At 35.2% G+C, this 25,589-nt stretch overlaps 1 protein-coding gene across 2 annotated transcripts in view; it reads right to left on the reverse strand.

Moving 5' to 3' along the window:
• The window catches only part of NAALAD2 (N-acetylated alpha-linked acidic dipeptidase 2), a 48,037-nt gene extending 22,454 nt beyond the window's left edge, over nucleotides 1–25,583 (reverse strand). The window contains exons 1-10 of one of the 2 annotated variants that reach the window (XM_034666170.1): nucleotides 25,140–25,583; nucleotides 22,440–22,565; nucleotides 20,615–20,801; nucleotides 16,885–16,978; nucleotides 15,748–15,846; nucleotides 11,918–12,003; nucleotides 11,280–11,399; nucleotides 11,087–11,169; nucleotides 1,648–1,711; nucleotides 753–820 (exon numbers count right to left, since the gene is read on the reverse strand). In XM_034666170.1, the coding sequence (XP_034522061.1) occupies nucleotides 753–820; nucleotides 1,648–1,711; nucleotides 11,087–11,169; nucleotides 11,280–11,399; nucleotides 11,918–12,003; nucleotides 15,748–15,846; nucleotides 16,885–16,978; nucleotides 20,615–20,801; nucleotides 22,440–22,505 (867 nt within the window). In that variant the 5' untranslated portion in view covers nucleotides 22,506–22,565; nucleotides 25,140–25,583. Of the gene's footprint in view, nucleotides 1–752; nucleotides 821–1,647; nucleotides 1,712–11,086; nucleotides 11,170–11,279; nucleotides 11,400–11,917; nucleotides 12,004–15,747; nucleotides 15,847–16,884; nucleotides 16,979–20,614; nucleotides 20,802–22,388; nucleotides 22,566–25,139 lie in introns of those variants that run through there. The other variant, XM_019797139.2, reaches the window with a different exon arrangement.
• Between the last annotated feature and the right edge of the window lie 6 nt (nucleotides 25,584–25,589).

Here is a 25,589-nt window from a genome sequence, read left to right on the forward strand (position 1 = left end):
CCTTGTTAAAGATTTTTAATTTCTCCATCGCCAGATTTCTGAACTTGGCCTGTTTGTCATGCCCCATTTCTTACCATCTTTCCATCAAAACCTTATGCTTATGTCACACTGAGCCACCTAGAGGCCAGGAAATAACTCTTTCATATTTCCACCATCTGTTGTAGGTACTGTGTTCTATGCTGAGAATGCCTTCTTACGTTCACATCCTTCCATTTTACAGCCCAAGCGCTAATTATTCTGTAAACCTCTTCTGGTGTTTCTCCAAGCTACCCCAGGATTTCAGATTTTTTATCCCATAATTGTTCTCCATTGTTTACAGTATCCAATATTCTACTGAAGTATAATTCCTCATTTACAAGTGTATATCCTTTCTGGATTACTAAGTATTTGGATTCATTGACCATGTCTTCTTCTTGTTGTTGCTTCTAGAATTCACTCAATAGGGCCTGAACACAAGTTTTTTTTCCATTTCAGCTCAGTGTTCTGTTCTATGAAAATGCCTCTACCACATGAAATTGTATACCCTATTCATGACAACAGGGCACACAATTCTTAGTATCTACTAGTAGAAAAGACTAGCAATACTCTTTTTATAGTTAGGTCATATAAACAGCGTATTAAAGATTTTGTTCTGACTTGGTATTTACACAAATCAACTATATCTCTCACCAGTTTAAAAATCAGTACCACTAATTAAGAAAACAGGTGTTACTCATTTATTCATCAGAAAACATTAAGACATATCTATTTACCTCTTTTGTCAGTTTATATACCAATTGGTAAAGAAGGGGTGTGCAGTCAACTCTGAGAGTATAATTGCCTGAAAAAATAAAATACAGTGTATTTTAATACTTCCAAATGAAATTCCAATGGAAGTCTAATTCTGACTATTTCTAATTATAAACAAGATGTAACAGACTTGAAACTGAAGGCATCATCCCCAAGCAATTAGAGGAAATAGTTCTTCAGGAGCAAGAGAGGTTGCAGTGTGCACTTCGGACAGAGAAAGCTGTAGAGGACTTTGGGTGCTAAGGCAGGAAGTCCCACAGTAATTCTAGCATTATTCTTAAGGTGGTATCTCTTAGGGGGACTTTGGCAGAGGAAGTGGTAAGGCTATACCATCCATTCTTTATTTACTCAATTCAAGAGTATCAAGACATGAGACTAGAGCATTTCAATAACTCATAAGTACACTCAAACATTACCTAGACATCATCATACAGTGAAAGCCTAGAGACACAAATGGCACGTGTCAGGTTCCAAGGGAAGTCTGCTGTTTGTGCTTACTTCAAATTGTTCCAATACACACAGGAGGTATTTCTATGGAATATTCTATAAAATATTCTTCTGAAATATTTTAGCCTAATTCTTTTAATATCTCCACATGAAGAATATGATTAATACTAGAGCTTTAAGTAGTAATTCAAGATAGGCAAATGGCAAATATACTAAAGAAATTAGGATCAGTAGCTTAGTTATGAATCATACATTGATTCGTTTGAATCATGATTTTCTCTGTGGTAAAATGGAAAACGAAGGTATCATTGAGGAGTTTCATAGGGAGAAAATAACCTTAGTTTACAAGTTAGTTACAGTTTGCAAACTTAACAGATGGTACATTGTTTAATAATGTGAAATAAAATATACCTTCTATAGATGAATCTGAGTTGATATAAGCAACGCTTCTCTCCTGGAGTATTTTTACGTTCTCCTACAGTTGAAGCAAAGTTGTTACTTAATTCACAGTATTTATAATTGTGGAAATGTTAAAAAAAAAAAAAGTAAATAACTGGCTGGCTGACAACATTAATGCAATTAAAATTAGTAGGAGAACATGCATAGCTACTGTTTATAGCAATAGCAGAAATTGTCACAGAAAAAGTATTTTCAAAGTGTGGTTCCTTGATTCCTTGCATTAGAATATGGAGGGGTGAGGCTCCCAGAATCTGGGCCCCATTGCAGACCTAACAAGTAAGAATTTCTGAAGGGCCTGAAAATCTGTGTTTTCTACAAAGTATCCCTGGAAATCCTTACATACACTGAAGTTTGAGAGAGATGCTGAGACTGGGTACCCAAGTAAAGTAGAAGTGAGAAACAGAGAATTTCCATTTATCTATTTTTAAAAGAGGAGATAAAAAGAAAAAATAATTTTTAAAAAGGAGGATAGAAAAAAACTACAGGGAGAGAAGGAAAGACATTAGGACAGTCTCTCTCCCTCTTTCCCCCTTTCCCTTGCTCTTGCTCTAACACACACACACAAGATAAAGTAGAGAATACTATCACATAGATGGAAATATGCTGAGCAAGCCTTTTACTTCTATCTAGTTTGCTACCTTATAAGAACATACCATAATAGGAGGTGGTGCCAGATAGAAGCATAGAAATACCCTGAACTCCATTCCCAGACACACCAAATCTACACCTACATATAAAGCAATTCCTCCTGAAGAACAACAAAGGGCTGATTGAACAGCTTCTACACAATAAGGAATAGGGGGACCACATAAAGAAGGGTAGGAACAGCAGAGACACAGTAACATTGAGAACAACCACCCCCAATGTGGCAACCTACAGTAGGGAAAGATATGACTGAGGGGCCCATGTGCAGACGTGACCACCCTGGGGCACAGAAAATCAAAACAAAACAGAGATAGTAGTTTAAAGGGAAAGTAGACTATGAAGTGAAGAAAATTCATTCGCTAACCCTACCATGTCTGCCACATGGGCTTAACTGCTGGAACTCTCTCCAGGGTCAGAAGTACTCAGTCTCCTAACCCACACCAGCTCCAGCTGTCCCACCAAGGTGACCCAGGCACAAGGCACCCACATTATACCTGGCCTGCTCCCATACTATCTCCAGGCATCCCACCCAAGCAGCCCCAATGTGGAGCACTCCCAAAGCCCCTGGCCCAAGCCTACTCCCTTTCAGCTGTCCCTCCAGGGTGACCATGGTGCAAAGCACCCCAGGAACTGCTGGATTACACTTGCTTCAGCTCCAGCTGACCAGACAGGGTATCTCCTTTGCAGAGTGTTCCAGCCAACACCTATCCAGCACCAATCAGCTAGCCAAAGCCACTAAGCACACAGTCTACACAGGGGACATTCTTTTTTTTTTTTTTTTTTTAAGATTTTATTTATTTGACAGAGAGAGACAGCCAGCGAGAGAGGGAACACAGGCAGGGGGAGTGGGAGAGGAAGAAGCAGTCTCCCAGTGGAGGAACCTGATGTGGGGCTCGATCCCAGGATTCTGGGATCACACCCTGGGCTGAAGGCAGACGCTTAACGACTGAGCCACCCAGATGCCCCTACACAGGGGACATTCTTATATAAGGCCACTTCTTCAAGACTAGGAGAGGTGCCTGTTCCACCTAATTCATAGAAACAAAGTCAGACAAAAATCAGGAGACAGAGGGAGAGGTTCCAAACAAAAGAACAAGACCTCAGAAAAAGAACTAAATGAAATGAACGTAAGTCATCTACCTAAGAAAGTGTTCAAAGTAATGGTCATAAAGATGCTCAACAGACCTGAGAGAAGAGTGGATGAATTCAGTAAGAACTTCAACAAAGAGACAGAAAATATACAAAGAAACCCACCAGAACTGAAAAATACAACTAAAATGAGAACACTAGAGGGAATCCACAGCAGAATAGAGGAGTCTGAAGAACAGATCAGTAAGCTGGAAGACAGGGTATTGGAAAACAACCAAGTTGAACAGCAAAAGAATTTTTAAAAATGAGGTTGGCGGGGGGCGCCTGGGTAGTTCTGTGGTTAAGCGTCTGCCTTCTGCTCAGGGCATGATCCCAGAGTCCTGGGATCGAGCCCCACATCAGGCTCCTCCACTAGGAGCCTGCTTCTTCCTCTCCCACTTCCCCTGCTTGTGTCCCCTCTCTCGCTAGCTGTCTCTCTCTGTCAAATAAATAAATAAAATCTTTAAAAAATAATAAAATAAAATGAGGTTAAGGGACCTCTGCAACAACATTAAACATAATAACTTTTGCATCGTAGGGTTCCCAGAAGGAGAAGAGAGAGAAGGGAGCAGAAAATTTATTTGAAGAAATAACAGCTGAAAACTTCCCTAATTTGGGGAAGAAAGCAGATACCCAGAAATTCCCAAAAAAGATGACTCCAAGGATGTCCACACCAAGACACATAATAATTAAAATTCCAAAACTTAAAGAATCTTAAAAGCATCAAGGGAAAAGCAAACAGTTACATACAAAGGAAACTTGATAAGGCTATGAGCTGATTTCTCATCAGAAACTCTGCGGCCAGAAGGGAGGCCATAATACATTCCATGTGCTAAAAGGGGACTGGGGAGAACATCACCAAGAATACCTCACCCCCCAAGTTTATCATTCAGAACTGACGAAGAGATAAAGGGTTTCCCAGATGAACAACAGCTAATGGAATTAATCACCACTGAACTGGCCTTATAATAAATGTTAAGGGACTTCTTTTAAGTTGAAAAGGTCCAATTAGAAAAAAATTATGAAAGGAAAAAATTTCATTGGTAAAAGCAAACATACAGTAAAGGTAATAGATCGGTCACTTATAAAGATAGTATGAAGGTTAAAAGACAACAGTAATAAAATCAACTGTATATAGGATATTAGGTAGGCAATACACAAAATATGAAAATATGAGATCATATAAATAAAATGTGTGTGGGGGGGGTAAAAATTTAATGCTTTTGAATGTGTTCAAACCTAAGCAACCATCAACTTATACAGATTGCTGTACACACCAGAACTTTATGGTAATCCCAAACCCATAGTACACAAAAAATAAAGAGAAAGAAACCCAAGGGTAACACTAAAGAACACTATCAAATCACAAAAGAAGAGAGTGGGAGGAGAACAAAGAAACAGAGAGACCTACAAAAACAACCAGAAAACAATTAACCAAATGGTAATGAGTACGTATATATAAATGATTATATTAAATGTAATGGGCCAAATGTTCCGATCAAAAGACAGAGTAACTGAATGGATTAATTAAAAAAAAATCCATCTATATGCTGTCAAAAAGAGACACCTCAGATCAAAAGACACACACAGACTAAAAGTGAAGAGATGGAAAAGGTACCTATGCAAAGAAAGTTGAAGTACCAATACTTATAACAAACAAAATACACTTTCAAACAAAGACTGTAACAAGAGACAAAGAAAGGCTTTATGTAAGGATAAAGGGATCAATCCAACAAGAAGATGTAACAATAGTATATATCTATGCACCCAACATATAAAGCAAATATATAAAGCAAATGTTAACAGACATAAAAAGTTAGGAATTAATAGTAATACTATGACAGTAAGGGATTTTAACAGCCCATTTATATCAATAGATGAATTTTCTGTCTGGATAACCTATTATTAAACAATGGTTTTGAATGACTCATTAGACCAAATGGATTTAACAGATATATACAGAATATTCCACCCCAAAACAGCAGAATGCACATTTCTTTACAACTGCTCATGAACTTTCTCTAGATTAGATTTCATTATATGTCACAAAACAAATCTCAATAAGTTTAAGACTTAAATCATATTAAGCATCTTTTCTAACCACAATGGTATAAAATTAGAAATCAAAGACAAGGAAAGAACTGGCAAAAACACAAATATGTTGAGGTTAAAACAATATGCTACCATACAACAGATGAGTCAATTAAAGAATCAAAGAGGAAATAAAATACCTGGAGATGAATGAAAATCGAAATGATTTAATTCTTTGGGACACAGCGAAAGCAGTTCTAAGGTAAAAGTTTATAGCTATACATTATGGCCTGCCTCAATAAACAAGAAAAATCTCAAACAATCTAACCTTACATTTAAAGGAGCTAGAAAAAGCACAAACAAAACCCAAAATTAGTAAAAGGAAATAATAATAGAAATAATAATAAAAAGAAATATTAATAATAAAAAGAAATAATAATAAAGATCAGAGGAGAAATAAATGGGATAGAAACTTAGAGAAAATATCAATGAAACTAAGAGCTGGTTCTTTGAAAAGATAAACAAAATTGATAAACCAGTAGCCAGCCTCAACAAGAAAAAGAAGACTCAAGTAAAATCAGAAAAAAAAAAAAAGTTAGAACTAACACCACAGAAATACAAAGGATTATAAAAGACTGCTATAAAAAATTATACACCAACAAACTGGACAACCTAGAAGAATGCAATTTGGTGCAGCCACTCTGGAAAACAATATGGAGGTTCCTCAAAAAGTTGTAAAGTAGAGCTACCCTACAATCCAGCAACTGCACTATTGGGTATTTACCCCAAAGAAACAAATATAGTAAACCGAAGGTGCACATGCACCCCAATGTTTATAGCAGCAATGTCCACACAGCCAAACTATGGAAAGAGCCCAGATGTCCATCAACAGATCAATGGATAAAGAAGATGTGGTATATATATACCATGGAATATTCATTCAGAAACTGAAATCTTGCCATTTACAACCACATGGATGGAACTAGAAGGTATTATGCTAAGTGAAATAAGTCAATTAGAGAAAGACAACTATCATATGATCTCACTGATATATGGAATTCGAGAAACAAGGCAGAGATCATAGGGGAAGAGGAAAAAATAAAACAAGAAGAAGCCAGAGAGGGAGACAAACCATAAGAGACTCTTAATCTCAGGAAACAAACTGAGGGTTGCTGGAGTGGAGGGGTGTGGGAGGGATGGGGTAGCTGGGTGATGGACTTTGGGGAGGGAAGGTGTTGTGATGAGTGCTGTGTATTGTCTAAGACTGATGAATCACAGACCTGTACCCCTGAAACAAATAATACATTATATGTTATTAATAAAAAAATTATACACCAACAAACTGGACAACCTAGAAAAAACGTAAAATTCTAGAAACATACAATCTTCTAAAACTGAATCAGGAAGAAATAAAAAATCTGAGCTGACCAAATACTTGTAACAACACAGACCCCATAACCAAAAAACTCCCAACAAACAAAAGTCCAGGCCCAGTGGCTTCACAGATAGAATTAATACCTCTCTTTCTCAAACTACTCTAAAAAATAGAAGAGGAAATAAAGCTTCCAGTTCATTCTATGAGGCCAGAATTACCCTGATATCAAAACCAGATAAAGCCACACGGAAAGAGAAAGGAAAGGCAGGAAAGGGAGAAAAGGGAGAAAAAGAAAGAAAAGGAAAGGAAAAAGGAAAGGAAAGGAAAGGAAAGGAAAGGAAAGAAAGGAAAGGAAAGGAAAGGAAAGGAAAGGAAAGGAAAGGAAAGGAAAAGGAAAGGAAAAGGAAAGGAAAAGGAAAGGAAAAGAAATTCTATAGGCTAATATCCCTGATGAACACAGATTCAGAAATTCTCAATGAATTACTAGGAAACCAAATTCAATAATACATTAAAAGGACCATTTATCATGATCAAGTGGGACTTATTCCAGGGTTGTAAGGATCTTAAGATGAGCAACAAGACAAGGATGTTCACGCTTGCCACCTTTTTCAACATTGCATTGGAAGTCCTAGCTGTAGTAGTCAGACAAGAAAAAGAAAAGGCATCCAAATCAGTAAGGAAAAAGTAAAACTGTCACTACTTGTAGACGACATGATACTATATACAGAAAACCCTAGAAACTCCACAAAACTAATAGAACTAATAAATGATTAAGTTGCTGGATGCAATATTAATATACAGAAATACGTTGATTCTATATGCCAACAACAAAGTAGCAGAAAGTTAGTTTAAGAAAAGAATCCCATTTACAATTGCACTAAAAAGAATAAAATACCTAGGAATATATTTAACCAAGGAGGTGACAGACCTGTACCCTAAAAGTATAAAAAATTGTCAAGGGAAACTGAAGATAATACCAACAAATGGAAAGATAAACCATGCTGGTGGAATCGATTAATATTTTTAAATGTCCATAGCACCAAAAGCCATCTACGGATTCACTGCAATCCCTATCAAAATACCAGTAATGTAGTATTATTCACAGAACTAGAACAAATAATCCTAATATTTGTATGCAACCACAACAGGCCATAAAAACCTAGGTAATCTTAAGAAAAGAGAACCAACGAGGAGGTATCATAATACCACATTTCAAACTATACTAAGAACCTATGTTAATCAAAAGAGTATGGTACTGGCACAAAAATGAGTCATACCGATCAACAGACCAGAATAGAGAACCAGAAATAAACCCACTTATGGCAATTAATCTATGACAAAGGAGGCAAGAACATGCAATGGGGAAAAGCAGTCTCTTCAATAAATAGTACTGAGGAAACTGGGCAGCTGCATGCAAAGAATTAAACTGGACAACTTTCTTATACCATATACAAAAATAAACTCAAAATGTATTAAAGACCTAAATGGAAGACCTGAAACCATAACACTCCTGAAAGAAAACATATGAACAGTAATGTCTTGGACATCAGCCTTTGTAATATTTTTCTGGATCTGTCTCCTCAGGCAAGGGAAGCAAAGGCAAAAATAAACAACTGAGACTACATCAAAACAGAGAGCTTTTGCCCAGCCAAAAAAAAAAAAAAAAAAGAAAAAAGAAAAAAGAAAAAAATCAACAAACCAAAAAGGCAACCTACTGAATAGGAGAAGATATTTACAAATGATGTACTTATAAGGAATTAATATCCAAAACATATAAAGAACTGATACAACTCAACACCAGAAAACCCCCTAATAATCCACTTAAAAAATGGGCAAGGGATCTGAAGAGACACTTTTTACAAAGATGATAGATACACAGATGGCAAACAGATACATAAAAAGATGCTCAACATCACTAGTCAGGGAAATGCAAATCAAAACCACAATGAGATATCATTTCATACCTATCAGAATGGCTAGTATCAAAAAATAAATAATGAATGTTGATAAGGATGTGGACAAAAGGGAACCCTCATGCACTGTTGGTGGGAATGTAAACTGGTGCAGCCACCAGGGAAAACAGTGTAGAGACTTCTTGAAAAACTAAAATTAGAACTACCCTGTGATCCAGCAATTCCTCTCCTGGGTATTTACCCAAAGAAAATGAAAACACTAATTAAAAAAGATACATGCAACCCCTATATTTATTATATCATTATTTACAATAGCCGAGATATGGACATAATCTAAGTGTTCATCCATGGATGACTAAAGATGATGTGGTGTGAGTGTGTGTGGGGGGGGATGTCTGTGCACACTGGAATACTACTCAGCCATTAAAAAGAATGAAATTTTGACATTTGTGACAACACAGATGGATCTGGAGGGTATTATGCTAACTGAAATAAGTCAGAGAGAGAAAAACAAATACCATATGATTTTACTTATATGTGGAATCTAAGAAAGAAAGTGAACAAACAAAAGCTAATACAGAGAAATGGTGGTTGCCAGAAGGGAGGGGAGTGGGAGGACAGGCAAGACAGGTGAAGGGATTAATAAGTACAAACTTCCAGTTATAAACAGTAAGTCAAGAAGATGCAAAGTACAGCAGAGTCAATAATATTATAATAACTTTATATGATGATAGATGGTAACTACATTTACTGTAGTGAGCATAATATATAAAACTGTCAATCCACAATTTGTACACCTGACTAATATAATATTTTCTGTCAACTATAGTTAAATTTAAAAAAGATTATAATAAAAAAAATCAAAGCTGTGCATGGTTATGGCACAAATGAGAACTGTTGCCTATCTTCATGCACTTGCCCACAATGGCCAGATGGTAGTTGCCCCTGTTATAGATACATATGGCATCAGAGTTTCCATTACAACACAGTTTTAGTAGAAATAAAGACGATTCCTTAACTATATTTAAAGAAAGTATGCCGCTGAATATGATCGAAAATTGGAAAGTATTGAAATTGATCCTAGCCCAGATTTATTTAGATTAATGAAAAGTATATTTATTACTTTTTATGTTAGATTTTTTGTTTTTGAAGCTGCTAAAATTAGAGAAACAGACACACCTATTTATATATACATGTATTCACAAGAATTTACATTTCTAAAAGCAAAGGGAATTTGATTCATCTAAATAATCTACTTCCAAAATGCATATTCATAATTACTGATATGATAATAAAACTTTGCAATGTCAACTGAATATAGGGATAAGTGACAGAAAACAAGTGACCGTGTGTGATTTTACTCCCATACTTATTTCATTCACATTATCATTTTAAAGTAAAGTTAGAAGAAATGAGTGAGGAGGAAAGTATTTTTAAAACTAGATAATAACAAGAAGTGTATAACATGCTTTAAAACAATGCTATCAAATCGCAACTCATAAAAGATAAATCCATGGTGCAGGGAGAGTAGAGCTTATACAGTGCACGTGTCTTTACAAAATGTGTGTCCTTACCTTGTACATTAAAGAACATAGTTACTCGATAGGGAGGCTAAGGGAAGAAGATGAAAGAAGGGGGCCTAGGAGAGACACTTAAAGATAAAGCATTAGGAGCAAGTGTAACATGAAAATCAACCATACCTGAAGAAAAAATTAATATCTGAAATGATAAAGGCAATTTACTGAAGTAATTCCATTTACAAAACTTATCTTCTACTCAACAATCAAGCACATCTTTTGTAAAAGGTAAAATATATCTATGGTTGCAATTTATATGGAATCTGCAACTGTAAAATTATCATCAAAGTATAGTCACCTTAGGTTTTCTTAGGTAAAAGCACCATAGGTTTTCGTAAATACAACTCCAAGGAAACTTCAAAAACTTGAAAATTAACTCCCAGGATCTGTATCCATTTTTACGTAGGCCAATCCTCTTGTCAGAAAAGCTTGCTAATGTTGGTTATTCCCTGAGCTTCCAAATTTTACTTAGTCACAAAACAAATACAAATAGAACCCAAATTTTTTTGACAAAAATAAATCTGGTTTTGGCCCAGTAATGAAGAAGTTATTCTGCTTTGCCAAACTAACATGAAAGTAAACACAAACTATTTCTTAAATTCTTGAGTCTTTCTCCACATTAAATTAATTTTAGGTAATGGAATTGATCTGTGCTCATCCTGAAATACACGTACTGTTTCCCTGTTGACCAAGAACATGACAAGCGCCTCTGGTCTTTTTACCTCAGCCCATTCTGTGGAACCCAGCAGCCCGAACTCTTCTGCGTCCCAGCTCGCAAAAATGATAGTTCTCCTAGGTCTCCAGCCTGCAATCATACACAATGTTAACACGCGTTATTAGGTATGACTGCCTAAACATAGAGGACAAGCGAGTGTGTCACTTTTCATCATCACCTGCCAAAGACGCATTATTTACCTCCACTCCTCAGTTTTCCGAAACTCTGGGCAACTTCTTGCAGAACAGCAGCCCCACTGGTTGGGTCAATACCTCCAAACACCCAGGAGTCGCGATGACCTCCTAGAATAACATACCTGTCTGGAAAATAACACGTTCAAAAGAACTACAACTTCCAATACGTTACAAATAGTTCCGATTTAGGTTTTGAAATTAAACTTCCTTTGGTTGCATTTCTTCCATTGGAAAAAAAAATCGACACTATAAGGTAGAGGTTTCTTTTAAGAGTCGTGCAATTTTTTTCCCCCCAAATGTAGCTGTTTCACATCAGTCAGGGGAAAAAAAAAATCAACCATTGACTGAAGTTTGTTTTCTCTTACTCTTTTATTTTTTTTATTATTTTTTAATGATTTTTTATTATATTATGTTAGTCACCATACAGTACATCCCCGGCTTCCGATGTAAAGTTCGATGATTCATTAGTTGCGTATAACACCCAGTGCACCATGCAATACGTGCCCTCCTTACTACCCATCACTGGTCTATCCCATTCCCCCACCCTCCTCCCCTATGAGGCCCCCAGTTTGTTTCTCATAGTCCATAGTCTCTTACTCTTTTAATCTTTGTACAAATGAGTGTTTAAAAACATTCAGACTCACCAGGTTCCACAGATCCTCTGATCGTTCCAATTACGTTGTAAATCCTTGTAATTCTATTGATGTTATGAACGTGCATTCTTACCTTCCTAGGATTTCAAAGGGAATAAATTACTTCATATAGATCATTACATCTAACAGTTTTGTTCTACCATTTTATTATGAAAAATCTCAAAATTACAGAAAACTGTATAATAGGACAATGAATTCCCATATATCCACAACCTAAATTCAATAATCATTAACACTGTTGATGTGTGCAATTTATAAATGGTTAATGCATTTTACTCCTAAGTACTTAAGCATGCTTAAAGTCAGATTTTAAAAACTGAATGTCAATATTTTTATTATTCCTCCCTCACAGCTATATTGTTTATATTTATTTAAAGTCCAAAATACTCTTATTCAAAATGTCTTGGGTATTCATTCTAAAAGTTTTCAATACACTGTATAAATTACAAAAATAAGGAAGGCAGCCAATTATGTATAAAAGGACAAATAAGCATTTTTAAAATATGTCTTTGCATTTACATTAATTCCTGCTGGTCAGTGGCTTTCTTCAAGATTGTTAAAGCACAACGTTGTTACATTGTTAAATAGCTGGCTGAGTGGCACCAACAAGAAACATGGGAAATTTGGGAAGGAAATGGGAATTTGGGAAGCACCTGCTAGAATGTACCAGACAACTACATAACGAAACTTTTCTAGCCCATCACTGTTGATTCTCATTTGGGCCAGCCTTTTAAAAATATCCATTCATGAAATATAATTAACCAAATTATAATTCAAGGGAAAATACAGTCAGGCTCAAATAGTCAAGAAAAAAAAAAAAGCCATTCACATTCTATGAATCCAAAATGACATGGGAAAATGCTGAGTCTCCCTTTCACAAGGAAACAATATGAATCTTTATCTGTTGAGGGGGGTGGATGGAGAGGACTCCCAGCAGTTTCTAATTTGTGGTTTATGAATGCAAGAACTAAGAGGCTGTCAAAACTGTACATTGCTAAGTGCAGATTCTGATTTTTCCCCTCTATAAGTATATTGTGCTTCTGAATGCATATTTAAATCATGTGCAATATTCAACAGAAGTGCCTTTGGGGAAAAACTAATTAATGGGTATTTTTTTACATTTTAAGACATTAAGGATTTATTTTGCTACTGAGAGATAAAAATTAATAACAATAAAGCAGAAACATTTTTAGCGTGTGTTTCTAAAAATATGAGCCTAAGATCTATTGGTAAGACACCCTGAATCACTGATATTATGTCATTAAATGAAGAAAATAATAATGTTAACAAATAAGGAATGAGGAAAAAAAACTATTTTAATCAAAACCTGAAAATAAACATAGATTACCTGTTCAGATCCTCAGAGGAGCCCACCCACATATTTAAACTTACATTTTCCTAATTTTTAGAATCATTGCCTCCAGAAGTTTTTAAAAGAGGATCTATTTGTTTGTTCTATTACCACTTCAAACTCATGTTCCAAATAACATGAACTCTATAATGTAAGCTCCACAGGGGAAGGAATATTGTCTGTTTTGTTCACTGCTGAATCCCCAGTTTGCAGAATAGTGCCTGGGTTATAGTAAATTCTCAATAAATACTTGTGAAATGAATGAATGCACACTTATAAGGAAAAAGTGAGAAAGGCCTTAGCTCATCCATCAGTTACCTCTGCCTATCACTGTCTTTGATAGGAATAATACACAACTCTGTAGACATCAAAGTTAACTTGTAGAAATACCACATCTGCTGAAATATACAATCTGTCTTGTGAATGTTCAATTTATTCAAGGTAGAAGAAACAAGATTTTTGCTATTAAGTACTTCCATTTCAGCATTCTTGATGCACTGATTTTTTCTGGTATCATCACTGAATTCTCCTTTGAACCAATTTTAATTCCTTTGTGGTTCCCTTATTAATTAATGAATTAAATGAAATTTTTGACACATTTGTTTTATATTTGTACGAGAAACATGGTTTAACTTAAAAAAAAAAATCACCCTTTATCATTTTTGGAAGTCCCACTGAGATGTATAATGGATTCACCTCGTAGAACCAGGTATGGGTAGCTTAAACCCAGACATGTCTTCTTTTGGCTCTGAGGTAAAACACAAGCAGTGACAGAATTTTCACTCTGTTGATTCTGTATCTCTTTTTAAGTGTTTAATTTTAACACCAGTATAGTTGACATACAGTGTTGTATTAGTTTTAGGTGTACAATATAGTGATTCAACAATTCTATACACTACTCAGTGTTCATTACAATAAATACACTCTTAATCCCCCCATCACCTATGTCATTCACCCCCCTCCCCCCTCCCCTCTGGTAGCCATCAGTTTGTTCTCTATAGTTAAAGAGTCTGTTTCTTGGTTTGTCTCTCTTTCTGTGGACTTCTAACTTTATACTATTTCTCCTACTGATTTTGTGTTTTGTATTTCTAGTTTGCTTGTGGCAGGTAAATTATTCCCTATTCGTGGCAGCAATGATTAGGAATTTGGTTTTATGCCTTGTCACTTGGTAATCTCTGTAAATGGATTAATTATAAAGAGCTCTTTTGGGTGAGAAATGACAGAATCTGGACAGCTCATCTGAGTAAAAATGACAGAATCTCCATAAGTGGGTTAGTAGATTATCAAAAGCTCTTTTTAGTGAGAAAGAGCAAGAGATTTTTATTTGTGTATTTGTCCATTTTCAGCTCAGGTCAATTAAGAATTTTGTGCCCATAGTGAAGGAGAACAACTTTTTGATATCTAGACAAAGGAATTTGTATGTTTCTGAATTTACTCTTGAACTGAAATTGTAGAACGGAAGCTATATGTTTTCTCTGTTCTGTCATTATGTTTTCTTTCCAGATCAGAAAGGCCTTTATCTTTCATTGTGTATGTTAAGTTTTCCTGCTGCTGTAGATAATAAACTTATATTAAAGTAACTCTGTTCTGAGTTATAGAGATAAATAAGCACTTAAAATATTCCTAAAATTCCTTTAAAATAAAAACATTAAATTTCTAATACTTTAAAAGTGCTGAAAAAACATTCTTACAGAAACTACAAAAACACTAAGAATCCACGTTTGCACTGTTAATGTAAAGTGTTAGCAAACAAGACTGAGCTACTAATTTTGGTTTACTCAAAAGAGCTATATATTCTGATTGAACAGTGTTCAATTTCCCTTTCTCCCTCAGACAAATCAAACTACTTAAAGTTCTAAATCATGCCATGGCTCTTTCACAATTCTACACAAGTTGATCTCTCCAGCTAGCATTTCCTGCCTGCCTTGATCTAGTGGAAAACTTAATCTTTCTGTTAATACTAAGCTCATTGAACAAATATTCTGTGATCCCTCCTCTACAACAGCGCTAATGCTAATTCATTGAGCCTTACAATAGCTATGTGCTTACCCACTTTAACTCATTTAACCCACCCGCACAGGAAGTGATCAATAAATGTGAGCTCCTTTCTCTCTTCTCTTGTACTCCTTCCCTTAAGGTAACTTTCAAAATGCTATACATTTGAAATACTGGGTTATCTGAAACATTGTTTTAAAACTTTGGGTGAAAAAGAAAGTTAAAATGTTAAACCTAAACTCAAATGTAGTCATGTTTAAGACTTTATAAAACAAATGTTGTGATCTCTCTACTGGAAGAAGAATTCAGTACATCATCCTATAAGTACTTCTTAAGTGATATAAAACGATCAATTGTTCACCATGAAAAATGAGGAAAGAAAACAAGCAAAATATACCTGGCAGAACAGTTATCTTGATATTTTCCCATTAAACATATAAAACTTTTCCAGTGTATTAAAATAATATAAAATTACCTGAAGGAACCATGCCCTGCAAAGCCAGGCCCAATGTTATAATTCACATTAAGACTTCCCTTCCAGCTGTCATCTGGTGGAGCGGTACCTCCCATGTGACTGTTGAGAGAAAATGAAAATGACAGAAAAAGGCTGAGCACCACAATTTCTTAGAAGAAATCATAATGTCTGATAATGAGATATTTCATTCATACATTTAACAAATATTTAATGAGCCAAGTACTGTTAATATTCCCTTTCTTTGTGGAACTTACATTTTAGCAAGAGAGCCAAAATTGAAATATATGAAGTACTTAGTATGCTTGTGGTAAGAGGGCTTAGGGAAAAAAAAAATAGGGAGAGAAAAATGTGAAACATCAGCCTCCTTACTTTTCACTTTACTTATGTAGGGAATCATTAGACCTAAGAAACAGTGAAAATAGGAAATTCATGACTGATTACCTAGTAGGCACTCATAAAGCAATTATTAAATTGTATTGGTACAGACATCTAAAAAAATAAAAGTTGGAGATTTGTGAAAGAACATCAGTAATAGAATGCAAGAATAGCAAACATTAATTAAATGTTTACTATAATCTAGATACTTTACACACTTAAATTGATCTCATCTCCTCCTCATAATAACCCTATCAGGGAGAAACAATTACTATCGTCATTTCACAGATGAGGAAACTGAATCAGAGAAAGATTAAGTAACTGGTCCAAGTTCACACATCTAATAAGTGGTGGGCACTGTAATATTTTTAAAATACAGGTCAAGTTTAAACATCACAGGCATATCAAAGAAAATTTAACTGTTTGAAAAATCTCCAATCAGCATTTTTATCTTGGACACAGTTTTGCACTTCAGACTTTCATTTGTAGCAGACTAATGGTTTCTTGCCATTTCTTGGTGTACTCTGTTATTCCTACATCAGGAACTATTTTGATAAAAGACTTATTTTTAAACTCATTTTCCTACTTTGTTTCCTTAATTTTTAAAAAATTTTATTGACATATAAGTGACATATAGCACTGGTTTCAGGTATACAAACAGACTTTACTTTTAACATAATTAGATTACATTGGTTTTAGATAAGAAAGTGGACACATTAGTGTAAAATATCTTAAATCTCATATCCAAATAGAAAATCATACCGTAGTAATATTTCTGCATCATTATACCCAATAGGATGTACTGGGATCTTGGGAATTCCCACTCCTTCTTTGACATCAAGTCTAAAGGTGTACTCTGTAGAAATTAATTGCATAAAATGAAAACAACTGAAAAATCTGAGCAAGGGGTATAAAGAAATTTCTTTTATTACTATCTCAGATTTACTACATTTGAAATTATATCAAAATTTAAAATTCTCCAAAGCCAATGACTGTTTTACCTAATATGACCTATTTATTTATTTATTTAAGATTTTATTTATTTATTTGACAGAGAGACAGCGAGAGAGGGAACACAGGCAGGAGGAGTGGGAGAGGGAGAATCACGCTCCTCACTGAGCAAGGAGCCTGATGTGGGACTCGATCCCAGGACCCTGGGGTCATGACCTGAGCTGAAGGCAGACACTTAACGACCAAGCCACCCAGGCACCCCTAATATGGCTTATTTAATTCAACAGTAAGAAATTAAATCAAATTTTAATGTAAAATCAACTTTGGGGATTATAAATTTCCAAATTTGTTTTGACATTTCATGTAATTCTCTTGAATTTTACAAGAATATTTTTATTTCCTCAAGGATATATATATTTTTTAAAATATTTTTATTTATTTATTCGACAGAGACAGAGATAGCCAGCGAGAGAGGGAACACAAGCAGGGGGAGTGGGAGAGGAAGAAGCAGGCTCATAGCAGAAGAGCCTGATGTGGGGCTCGATCCCATAACGCCGGGATCACACCCTGAGCCAAAGGCAGACGCTTAACCGCTGTGCCACCCAGGTGCCCCTCCTCAAGGGTATCTTGAATCCTTCTTAGGGAAGCTTCAGTTAACTGTTGCCTGTAAAATGTGTCCCAAATTCTGAAGCTAGGTATTACTGAAAACAAAAAAAAATTAAAGGGAATTTATGGGAATCATAAAGATCCAAAACAATGCTCTCTTTAAAGGAAGACTGAAAAGTACTGTCAGACTTACAATCTCATTAGGACTTTGGCTTTCAGCCAAAATAGTTGTATAGCACTGAAACACCTAACTTAGAAACAAAGGAAGATTTCAATCGAATGACATCAGATTCTACCTCAAGAAAATAGAAAAGGAGAGCAGATGAGGCAAAAATAAGCAGGAAAGAACATAATAAAGATCAGAGCAGAAATATAAGAAATAGGAGACAGAAAAATGGTAGCAATTATGAATCAAATCCAAAGCTGGTTCTTTGAGAAGATCAATAAAACTGATAAATCTCTAGCAAGACAGGTCAGGAAAAAAAAGAAAGAGAGAGATAAATTGCCATGATCAGGAATAAAGAACAGAATGTCACTTTAGTACCTGCACATGCATATGTGTGTACACACACACACACACACACACACACACACACACACACACACAGACTGAGAATATTATGAACAACTCTATTAAATGTAACTTAGATGAAATGGACAAAATCAGTGGAAGACATAAACTACCAAAGCTCACTGGATAATAAACGGACAACCTAAATAGCCACACACCTATTTTAAAAATTGAATTTGTAGTTAAAAACATGCCTACAAACTAAACTTCAGGCCCAGATTTGCTAGGCAATTCTACCAAATGTTTACAGGCAAAAACACTCATTCTATATAAACTCTTACAAAACAACTAAGATGAAATATTTCCTGACTTAGCACATAAAGCCAACATTACTCTGACACCAAAATGAAACTAAAATTGTACAAGAAAATAAATCTGTAGGCCTATATCCCTCATGACTAAAGACAGATATGCTTAACAAAATTTTTAAGTTCAATGATATACCAACAACACAGAAAGGGATCATGCATTGTGACCAAGTAGAGTGTATCTTAGGATGGGAGGGTTGGTTTAACGTTCAAAAATCTATTAGTATAATTTAACACAAGTAATATAACAACTTATTATCATCTCAAGACTCAGTGAAAGCATTTGACAAAATTCATTACACATTCCTAGGTAAATATGCAAAGATAAAGCTCTTAGCCCATCAGAAGTAAACTCCCCCAACCTGACAAAAGGAATCTGAAATAAAGCCTACAGCTGGATCATACTTAACAGAGAAAGACTGGATTTTTTTTCTTCTTGAGGCAGGAACAAAGTAAGGACATCTTCTCTAACACCTTTTTCCAGCAATGTACAAGAGATACTAGCCAGTATACTAAGGCAAACACATTTTAAAAAGTAAAAGGCATTCAGATTAGAAAAAAAGAAACAGAACCATATTTGCAGAAAACATGATCGTCTATGTAAAAACTGATGGTAGCTATAGAAACCTACTACCTACCTACTAGAACTATTTAGTAAGTTTAACAAGTTTGTAGGATACAAGACTGATGTATTTCTTCTACAAATACAAAGTATTTCTACTTATTAGCATTGAACATACGGAAATTGAAATTTAAAATGTATTATTAAAAAGCATACAACTAGGAAACTCATATGGGTAAACAAGATGTGCACAATCCATACAATGAAACTGCAAACGTGGAAATAAATTAAAGAATACCTAAGTAAATGGAGAGTTACACCATGGGCATGGGTTAAAATATTCATTATTTTTTAAGATGTCGATTCTCCCCAAATTGACTTATAGATTTAATTCAATCTCAGTCAAATTCCTAGGACACTTGTCAGTGGAAATAAGCTGGATCTAAAATTCACATGGAAAGGACCTAGAATAGCCCCCAAAACTGAAAAAAAAAAATGTAACTTGGAGGATTTACTTATATATTACAATGTAAAATTAAGAGACTGACCAAACTAAAGGTAGCAAGGATTTGGCAACTGGAACACTGATGCACTGTTGCTAGAATGTAAAATGGTACAACCACTTTGGAAAAAAATTTGAAAATTTCTCCAAAAGTTAAATATGCATCTACCATATTATCCAGTCATTCGATTTCTATATATTTATCCAGGAGAAATAAAAGCACATGTACATACAAAGATTTGTATACAACTGTTCAGAGCAGCTTTATGTATGAGTGTGCCCAAACAAAAAACAATCGGAACATCCATCAACAAGTAAATGAATAAACAAACTGTAGTGTATTCATTCAATGAAATACTACTTAGCATAAAAAGGAATGAACTATTGACACAGACATCAAGTGGATGGATCTCTAAACAATTATGCTGACAGAAAGCAGATCAGTGGTTGCCTAGGGACTGGCAGGAAGTGGGTAGGAAGGGTTGGAGAGGAAAGCATTACAAAGAGATGAGTGAAAACTTTTTGAGTAATGGATATGCTCATTATCTTAACTGAGGAGGCTGTTACACAGATGTTTAACATGTAAAACGTGAAAAGTTTTGACAACACCCAAAAACTCATTGGTACTTAGAAAAAAAAATACAAATGTATGATATCTAGAGAAGGATAAAATCACTAAACAATTCAGAAAGCCAAAGTTCTAGTTTGGTAAAAGCAGTATTACTTTGGGTATGGGGATCTGTGTTTCTGCACCTCTGGTAAAAGCAGAGAGAAATTCAACTGACCCTTCCCTCTCCATGTCCACACCTCATGAAAATTTGAAAAAAAAGTAATACATGGGAAATGCTTTTTAGTTCCTAGCAATACCAATCCAAAAAATTGTAATTGTATATAGTTTTAAGGTTATTCTGTAGATGTTTGTTTTTACATCTTATTTAAGGGCAAGTAGGATTTTGTAAAAATGGGTGAACCATGACAGGCCCATCCATTACCTTTAGCTGGATAGCCTGGAGTGAGCGGGTCCCCAGCACCATTCAAATTTAACACATTCCCTCTCTGTGCTGCAGTTCCAGGAAGGTTCCATCCTTTAGGATATGGCTGTACCGCAGGGGCAAAGTAATCCGCTGGATCTGAATACAAGATGATTCCTATGGCTCCTGCTAACATGGCATTTTTAACCTGCAGGGGCAATGGACAATCCATAATGTAGAAGTAGCAGATGATTAATTAATCTAAGAGAAGATCAATTTAATAACGTAAGGGACTTGAGACCCTGCTTTTTATCATGCTGCTACACACAACTCCAAACAAGCTATTGTCTCTTCTGTGAAACATTTCTGTTGTCACTAAGACTGCAAAATTAATGTCTCCCTTCTTTCTACCTCTTCTATTTTGTACGTATTTATGCTATAGGATGGGTCATAGTATTTTAAAATATCCTTAAAATATCTTTCACCCTTGCTAGACTGAGGGTGTTTTGATAAAAGGGACCATGTCTTGTTCACTTTTAACTATCCACCCTTCAGCGTCTAGCACATCATATAAATATTTGTGGGACTAAACTAATCTAAAGTTCTATACAGAGTATGTGAAAAATTGACCACTGTGTTTTATAAACATTTTCTAACAATTCAAACTAACCACAAATAGGAAAATCTTTCCTGATTCTGAATTCATTACCAGAAATTCTGTAGCAAAAGATAGATAACCAACAGTCTTGATTAACTAAAACATATTGCCAGTATTCAGAAAGCATTCTTGTAATATGAATGGGAGTACAATCTGTCACAACTTTTTTTTAAAGGGCAATTTGATGATGCCTTCCAAAATTCTGAAGGAATATACATGTTGACTCAGCCATTAAATTTCTAGAAATCCATACTACAAAAATCTTCACATAAATGTTCAAGTGCATATGGACAAAGATTTTCACAATGGAATTATTTTTCATAGTAATAAAATCAAGCCAAGCATCTGTCAACATAGGAATGGTTAAACTACTTATCACTTCTACAAAGTATCATGCACACATCCAAAATAACAAGGTATTTACTTAATAAGCAGCTATATAGAATTAACTAAGTACCAGGCACTATCGTAAGTGCTTTCAAACATCAAGTCATTTAATCTTCGTTAAGGATTCTAGGAGATTAGTGCTATTATTAACATTCCCACTTTATGTATGAGGAAACACTGGCAGAGAAAGATTAAATAACTTGTTCACAGTAAAAGATCTAGAGAACAGGGAGCCTAGACTAGACCAGAATCTATGTTGTATGGATCTAGAGTCCTATACTCTTAACTACACATTATACAACTCTCAGTGTTTTGACGTGGAGGAATCCCTATGTATTATTGCTGAGTGAGAAAATAAAGTTGTATATAGTATATGATGCCATCTTTGTAAAAATGTATAATATACATAAAGTTAGTATATAGAAAAAGGTGTTTATATTCATATGTCACAGAATTAGGTCTAAGAAAAGCTGTGAAGATTGATCATGTCTGGGCAAATAAAATGGGTAATGTAGGGGAGCTTTCAGTTTTCAGTTTATATAAAATTTCCCTTAAAAAATTTTAAAAAGCAAATTTTGTTTCTGTAATAAAAGTAACTTCCCTTTATAGATATGTGAGGTAACATAAAAACAGGATTTCCTGTGCAACCGTGCAAATAGGAAGACTTTTTAAATATATATATGTGTATATTATAGATAGAGAGAGAGAGAGAGGTAATTCTGGGAAACAGAACACAAGTTGGTCATTTACATTTAGAGGATATACACTATCCTCCTCTCTCTAAAAGAGACGATACAATACTTTATTTCCTCTGAAGATTTTTCCGTATCTTGCAATAACAATCTTTCCACTGCAGTTGATGTTCATCTCTCTTTCCAGTTTGAAAAAATCTTCCGTACGAGCGTAGTTCACATATATAAGATCCCCCTGTAAAGAAAAGAGAAAATTTAAAAACATACAGAATACTGCTACCATTAAAGAGAAAACCCAAGAATAAGTATGCTGCACAGTACCACATCATCAAAAGTTATCTTTCCTGGACTGGCCTTAAAAAACAGACACGTGCTAATTGTGTATAAGTTTTTAGAAGATATTTCGATACTTTGAAAGACTGAAAAAATGTCAATACGGAACATTTTAAACAGTGTGTTCTGTTTTGAAGAGATTATCAGCATATACTGAGCCAAAGGAAAGAGTCATTTCAAAAATCCCTACTATGTTTTAAACAATCCCATTTATAACTGTTCCAAAAATAATAAAAATACCTGGGAATAGATTTAACCAAGGAGTTGAAAGACCCGTACCCTGAAAAATATAAATACTGATAAAAGAAACTGAAGAACAAATAATATTTAATATTAATAAATATTCCAAATAAATGGAAAGATACTTCATGCTCACAGATTGGAATATCATTTAATATCATTAAAATGTCCATACTACCCAAAGCAATCTACAGATTCCACACAATCCCTATCAAAATGCCAACAGCCTTTGTCACAGGACTACAAAAAATAATACTCAAATTTGTATGGAACCACAGAAGACTTCCAATAGTCAAAGCAAGCATGAGAAAGAAAAGCTGGAGGTATCATAACCTCAAATTTCAAGATAGACTACAAAGCTGTAGTAATCAAAACAGCCTAGTACCAGCATGACAACAGACACATAGATCAATAGACCTGAATAAAGTCCAGAAGTAAACCCACACTTATACAATCAATTAATCTATGACAAAGGAGGCAAGAATATACAGTGAGGAAAAGACAGTCTCGTCAATAAATGGTACTAGGAAGGACAGCTATATGCAAAAGAATGAAATCAAGACACTTTCTTACACCATCCACAAAAATAAACTAAACATGGATTAAAGCCCTAAATATGAGACCTGAAACCATAAAACACCTAGAAGTAAACACAGGGGAGTAATTTCTTTGACATCAGCCCTAACAACATTTTTCTAGCTATGTCTCCTTGGGCAAGGGAAACAAAAGCAAAAATAAACTACTGGGACTACAGCAAAATAAAAGCTTTTGCACAGCAAAGAAAATAATAAACCTAACTAAAGAGCAGAAAGATAGTTGCAAATGATATATCCAGTAAGGGGTTAATATCCAAACTATATAAACTTATACAACCCAATACCAAAAAATAAATACATACATACATAATCTGATTAAAATGGGCAAAAGACCTACATAGACAGTTTTCCAAAGAACATATACAGATGGGCAACATACATGAAAGCATTCTCAGCATTACCAATCATCAAGGAAATGCGAATCAAAACCACAATGAGATATCACCTCACATGGGTCAGAAGGGCTAGTATCAAAAAGACAAGAAATAACAGGTGTTGGCAAGGATGTAGAGAAAAAATAAATCCCTGTGCACTGTTGGTGGGAATATAAATTGGCGCAACCACTGTGAAAAACAGTATGAAAGTTCCTCAAAATATTAAAAATAGAAATACCTTATGATCCAGAATTCTACTACTGGGTACTTACCCACAGAAGGCAAAAACACTAATTCAAAGAAATACAGGCACCCTTATGTTTACTGCATCATTATTCACCCAAGCGTCCACTGATGGATGAATGGATAAGAAAGAAGTGTGTGTGTGTGTGTGTGTGTGTGTGTGTGTGTGTGTGTGTATACACTCAACCATAAAAAAGAATGAGATCTTGCCATTTGCAACAACATGGATAGACCTAGAGGGTATTATGCTAAGTAAGAGAAGTTAAGTCAGAGAAAGACAAATACCATATGATTTTATTTACATGCAGAACCTCAACAAAAACGAACAAACAACCCAACAGACTTTAAAATACAGAGAACAAATGGAGGGGAGGGGAGATAAGTGGGGGGTAGGTGAAACAAAGGAGTTTTTTACAAGAAAAAAGAAATCCCAACCATGTTTAATTTTTTTTTTTTTAGATTTTATTTATTTATTTGACAGAGAGACAGACAGCAAGAGAGGGAACACAAGCGGGGGGAGTGGGAGAGGAAGAAGCAGGCTCCCAGTGGAGCAGGGAGCCCGATGTGGGGCTCCATCCCAGTACCCTGGTGGATCACGCCCTAAGCCGAACACAGACGCTTAACGACTGAGCCACCCAGGCACCCCCCAACCATGTTTAATTTTCAAGCATAGTATTAATCTAAGAACTTCTGTGGTATGATCTATAAATCTATAACAAAACTAGACTATGAACAGAGGAAAAGAGCTTGGAGAAACATCTACTGACATTCCTGAATTAAATATGTGTTCAGCAACTCCTTTGTTACCTCAGAGAGGCATCTGCTTCACCAGGCTATGATTTTTACGTATTTCTATTTTTTTCTTTTTCTTAAATTAATTTTAGAAAGGGTGTTCATAGCACTGAATCTCAAAGTATGGATAAGCGTGTATGATTTACCTAATCTCCTTGGTTTTCATTCTCTACAGAGGCTTTAAATAACAAAGGAAGGTTTAAAGAGTTGAGTGAGGAAGTCTTATTTTACCTCTGGTGTGCCTTGGGCAGAGAAAGCATTATATGGTGGAACAATACCCGTAACATTCTCATATCCATCCGGTGGTGGCTCAAGATAGGAGGTATTGAAAATCTAGCAAGAATTGAAATAACATGAAGTTGGAGAGAAATATTCCTGATTGTTATTAAAGACTAATGCCCCCAAGTATACACTTAAGATTAAACATTCTGAAACTAGGTTCAGTAACTGATCAGGTAAATTCCACTGGCAATAATGAGGAAGAGCTTTATCGTTACTACTGCCTTCCAAATAGTAGCAACTTCTACAAATGCATGCAACCTCAGATGACTAGAAGTTCCCTTATAGAAACAGGGCTTTGAAGGTGGCACCCCCATTGATTCTCTTCCTCCTTTTTCCAATGATTCCTTTTCAACTTTCTTTGTTGGACCCCTTTTCTTTCAAATGTACTTAAATGTTACC

This window comes from Ailuropoda melanoleuca, chromosome 8, assembly GCF_002007445.2.
Source record: "Ailuropoda melanoleuca isolate Jingjing chromosome 8, ASM200744v2, whole genome shotgun sequence".
Taxonomy (NCBI): Eukaryota; Metazoa; Chordata; class Mammalia; order Carnivora; family Ursidae; genus Ailuropoda; species Ailuropoda melanoleuca.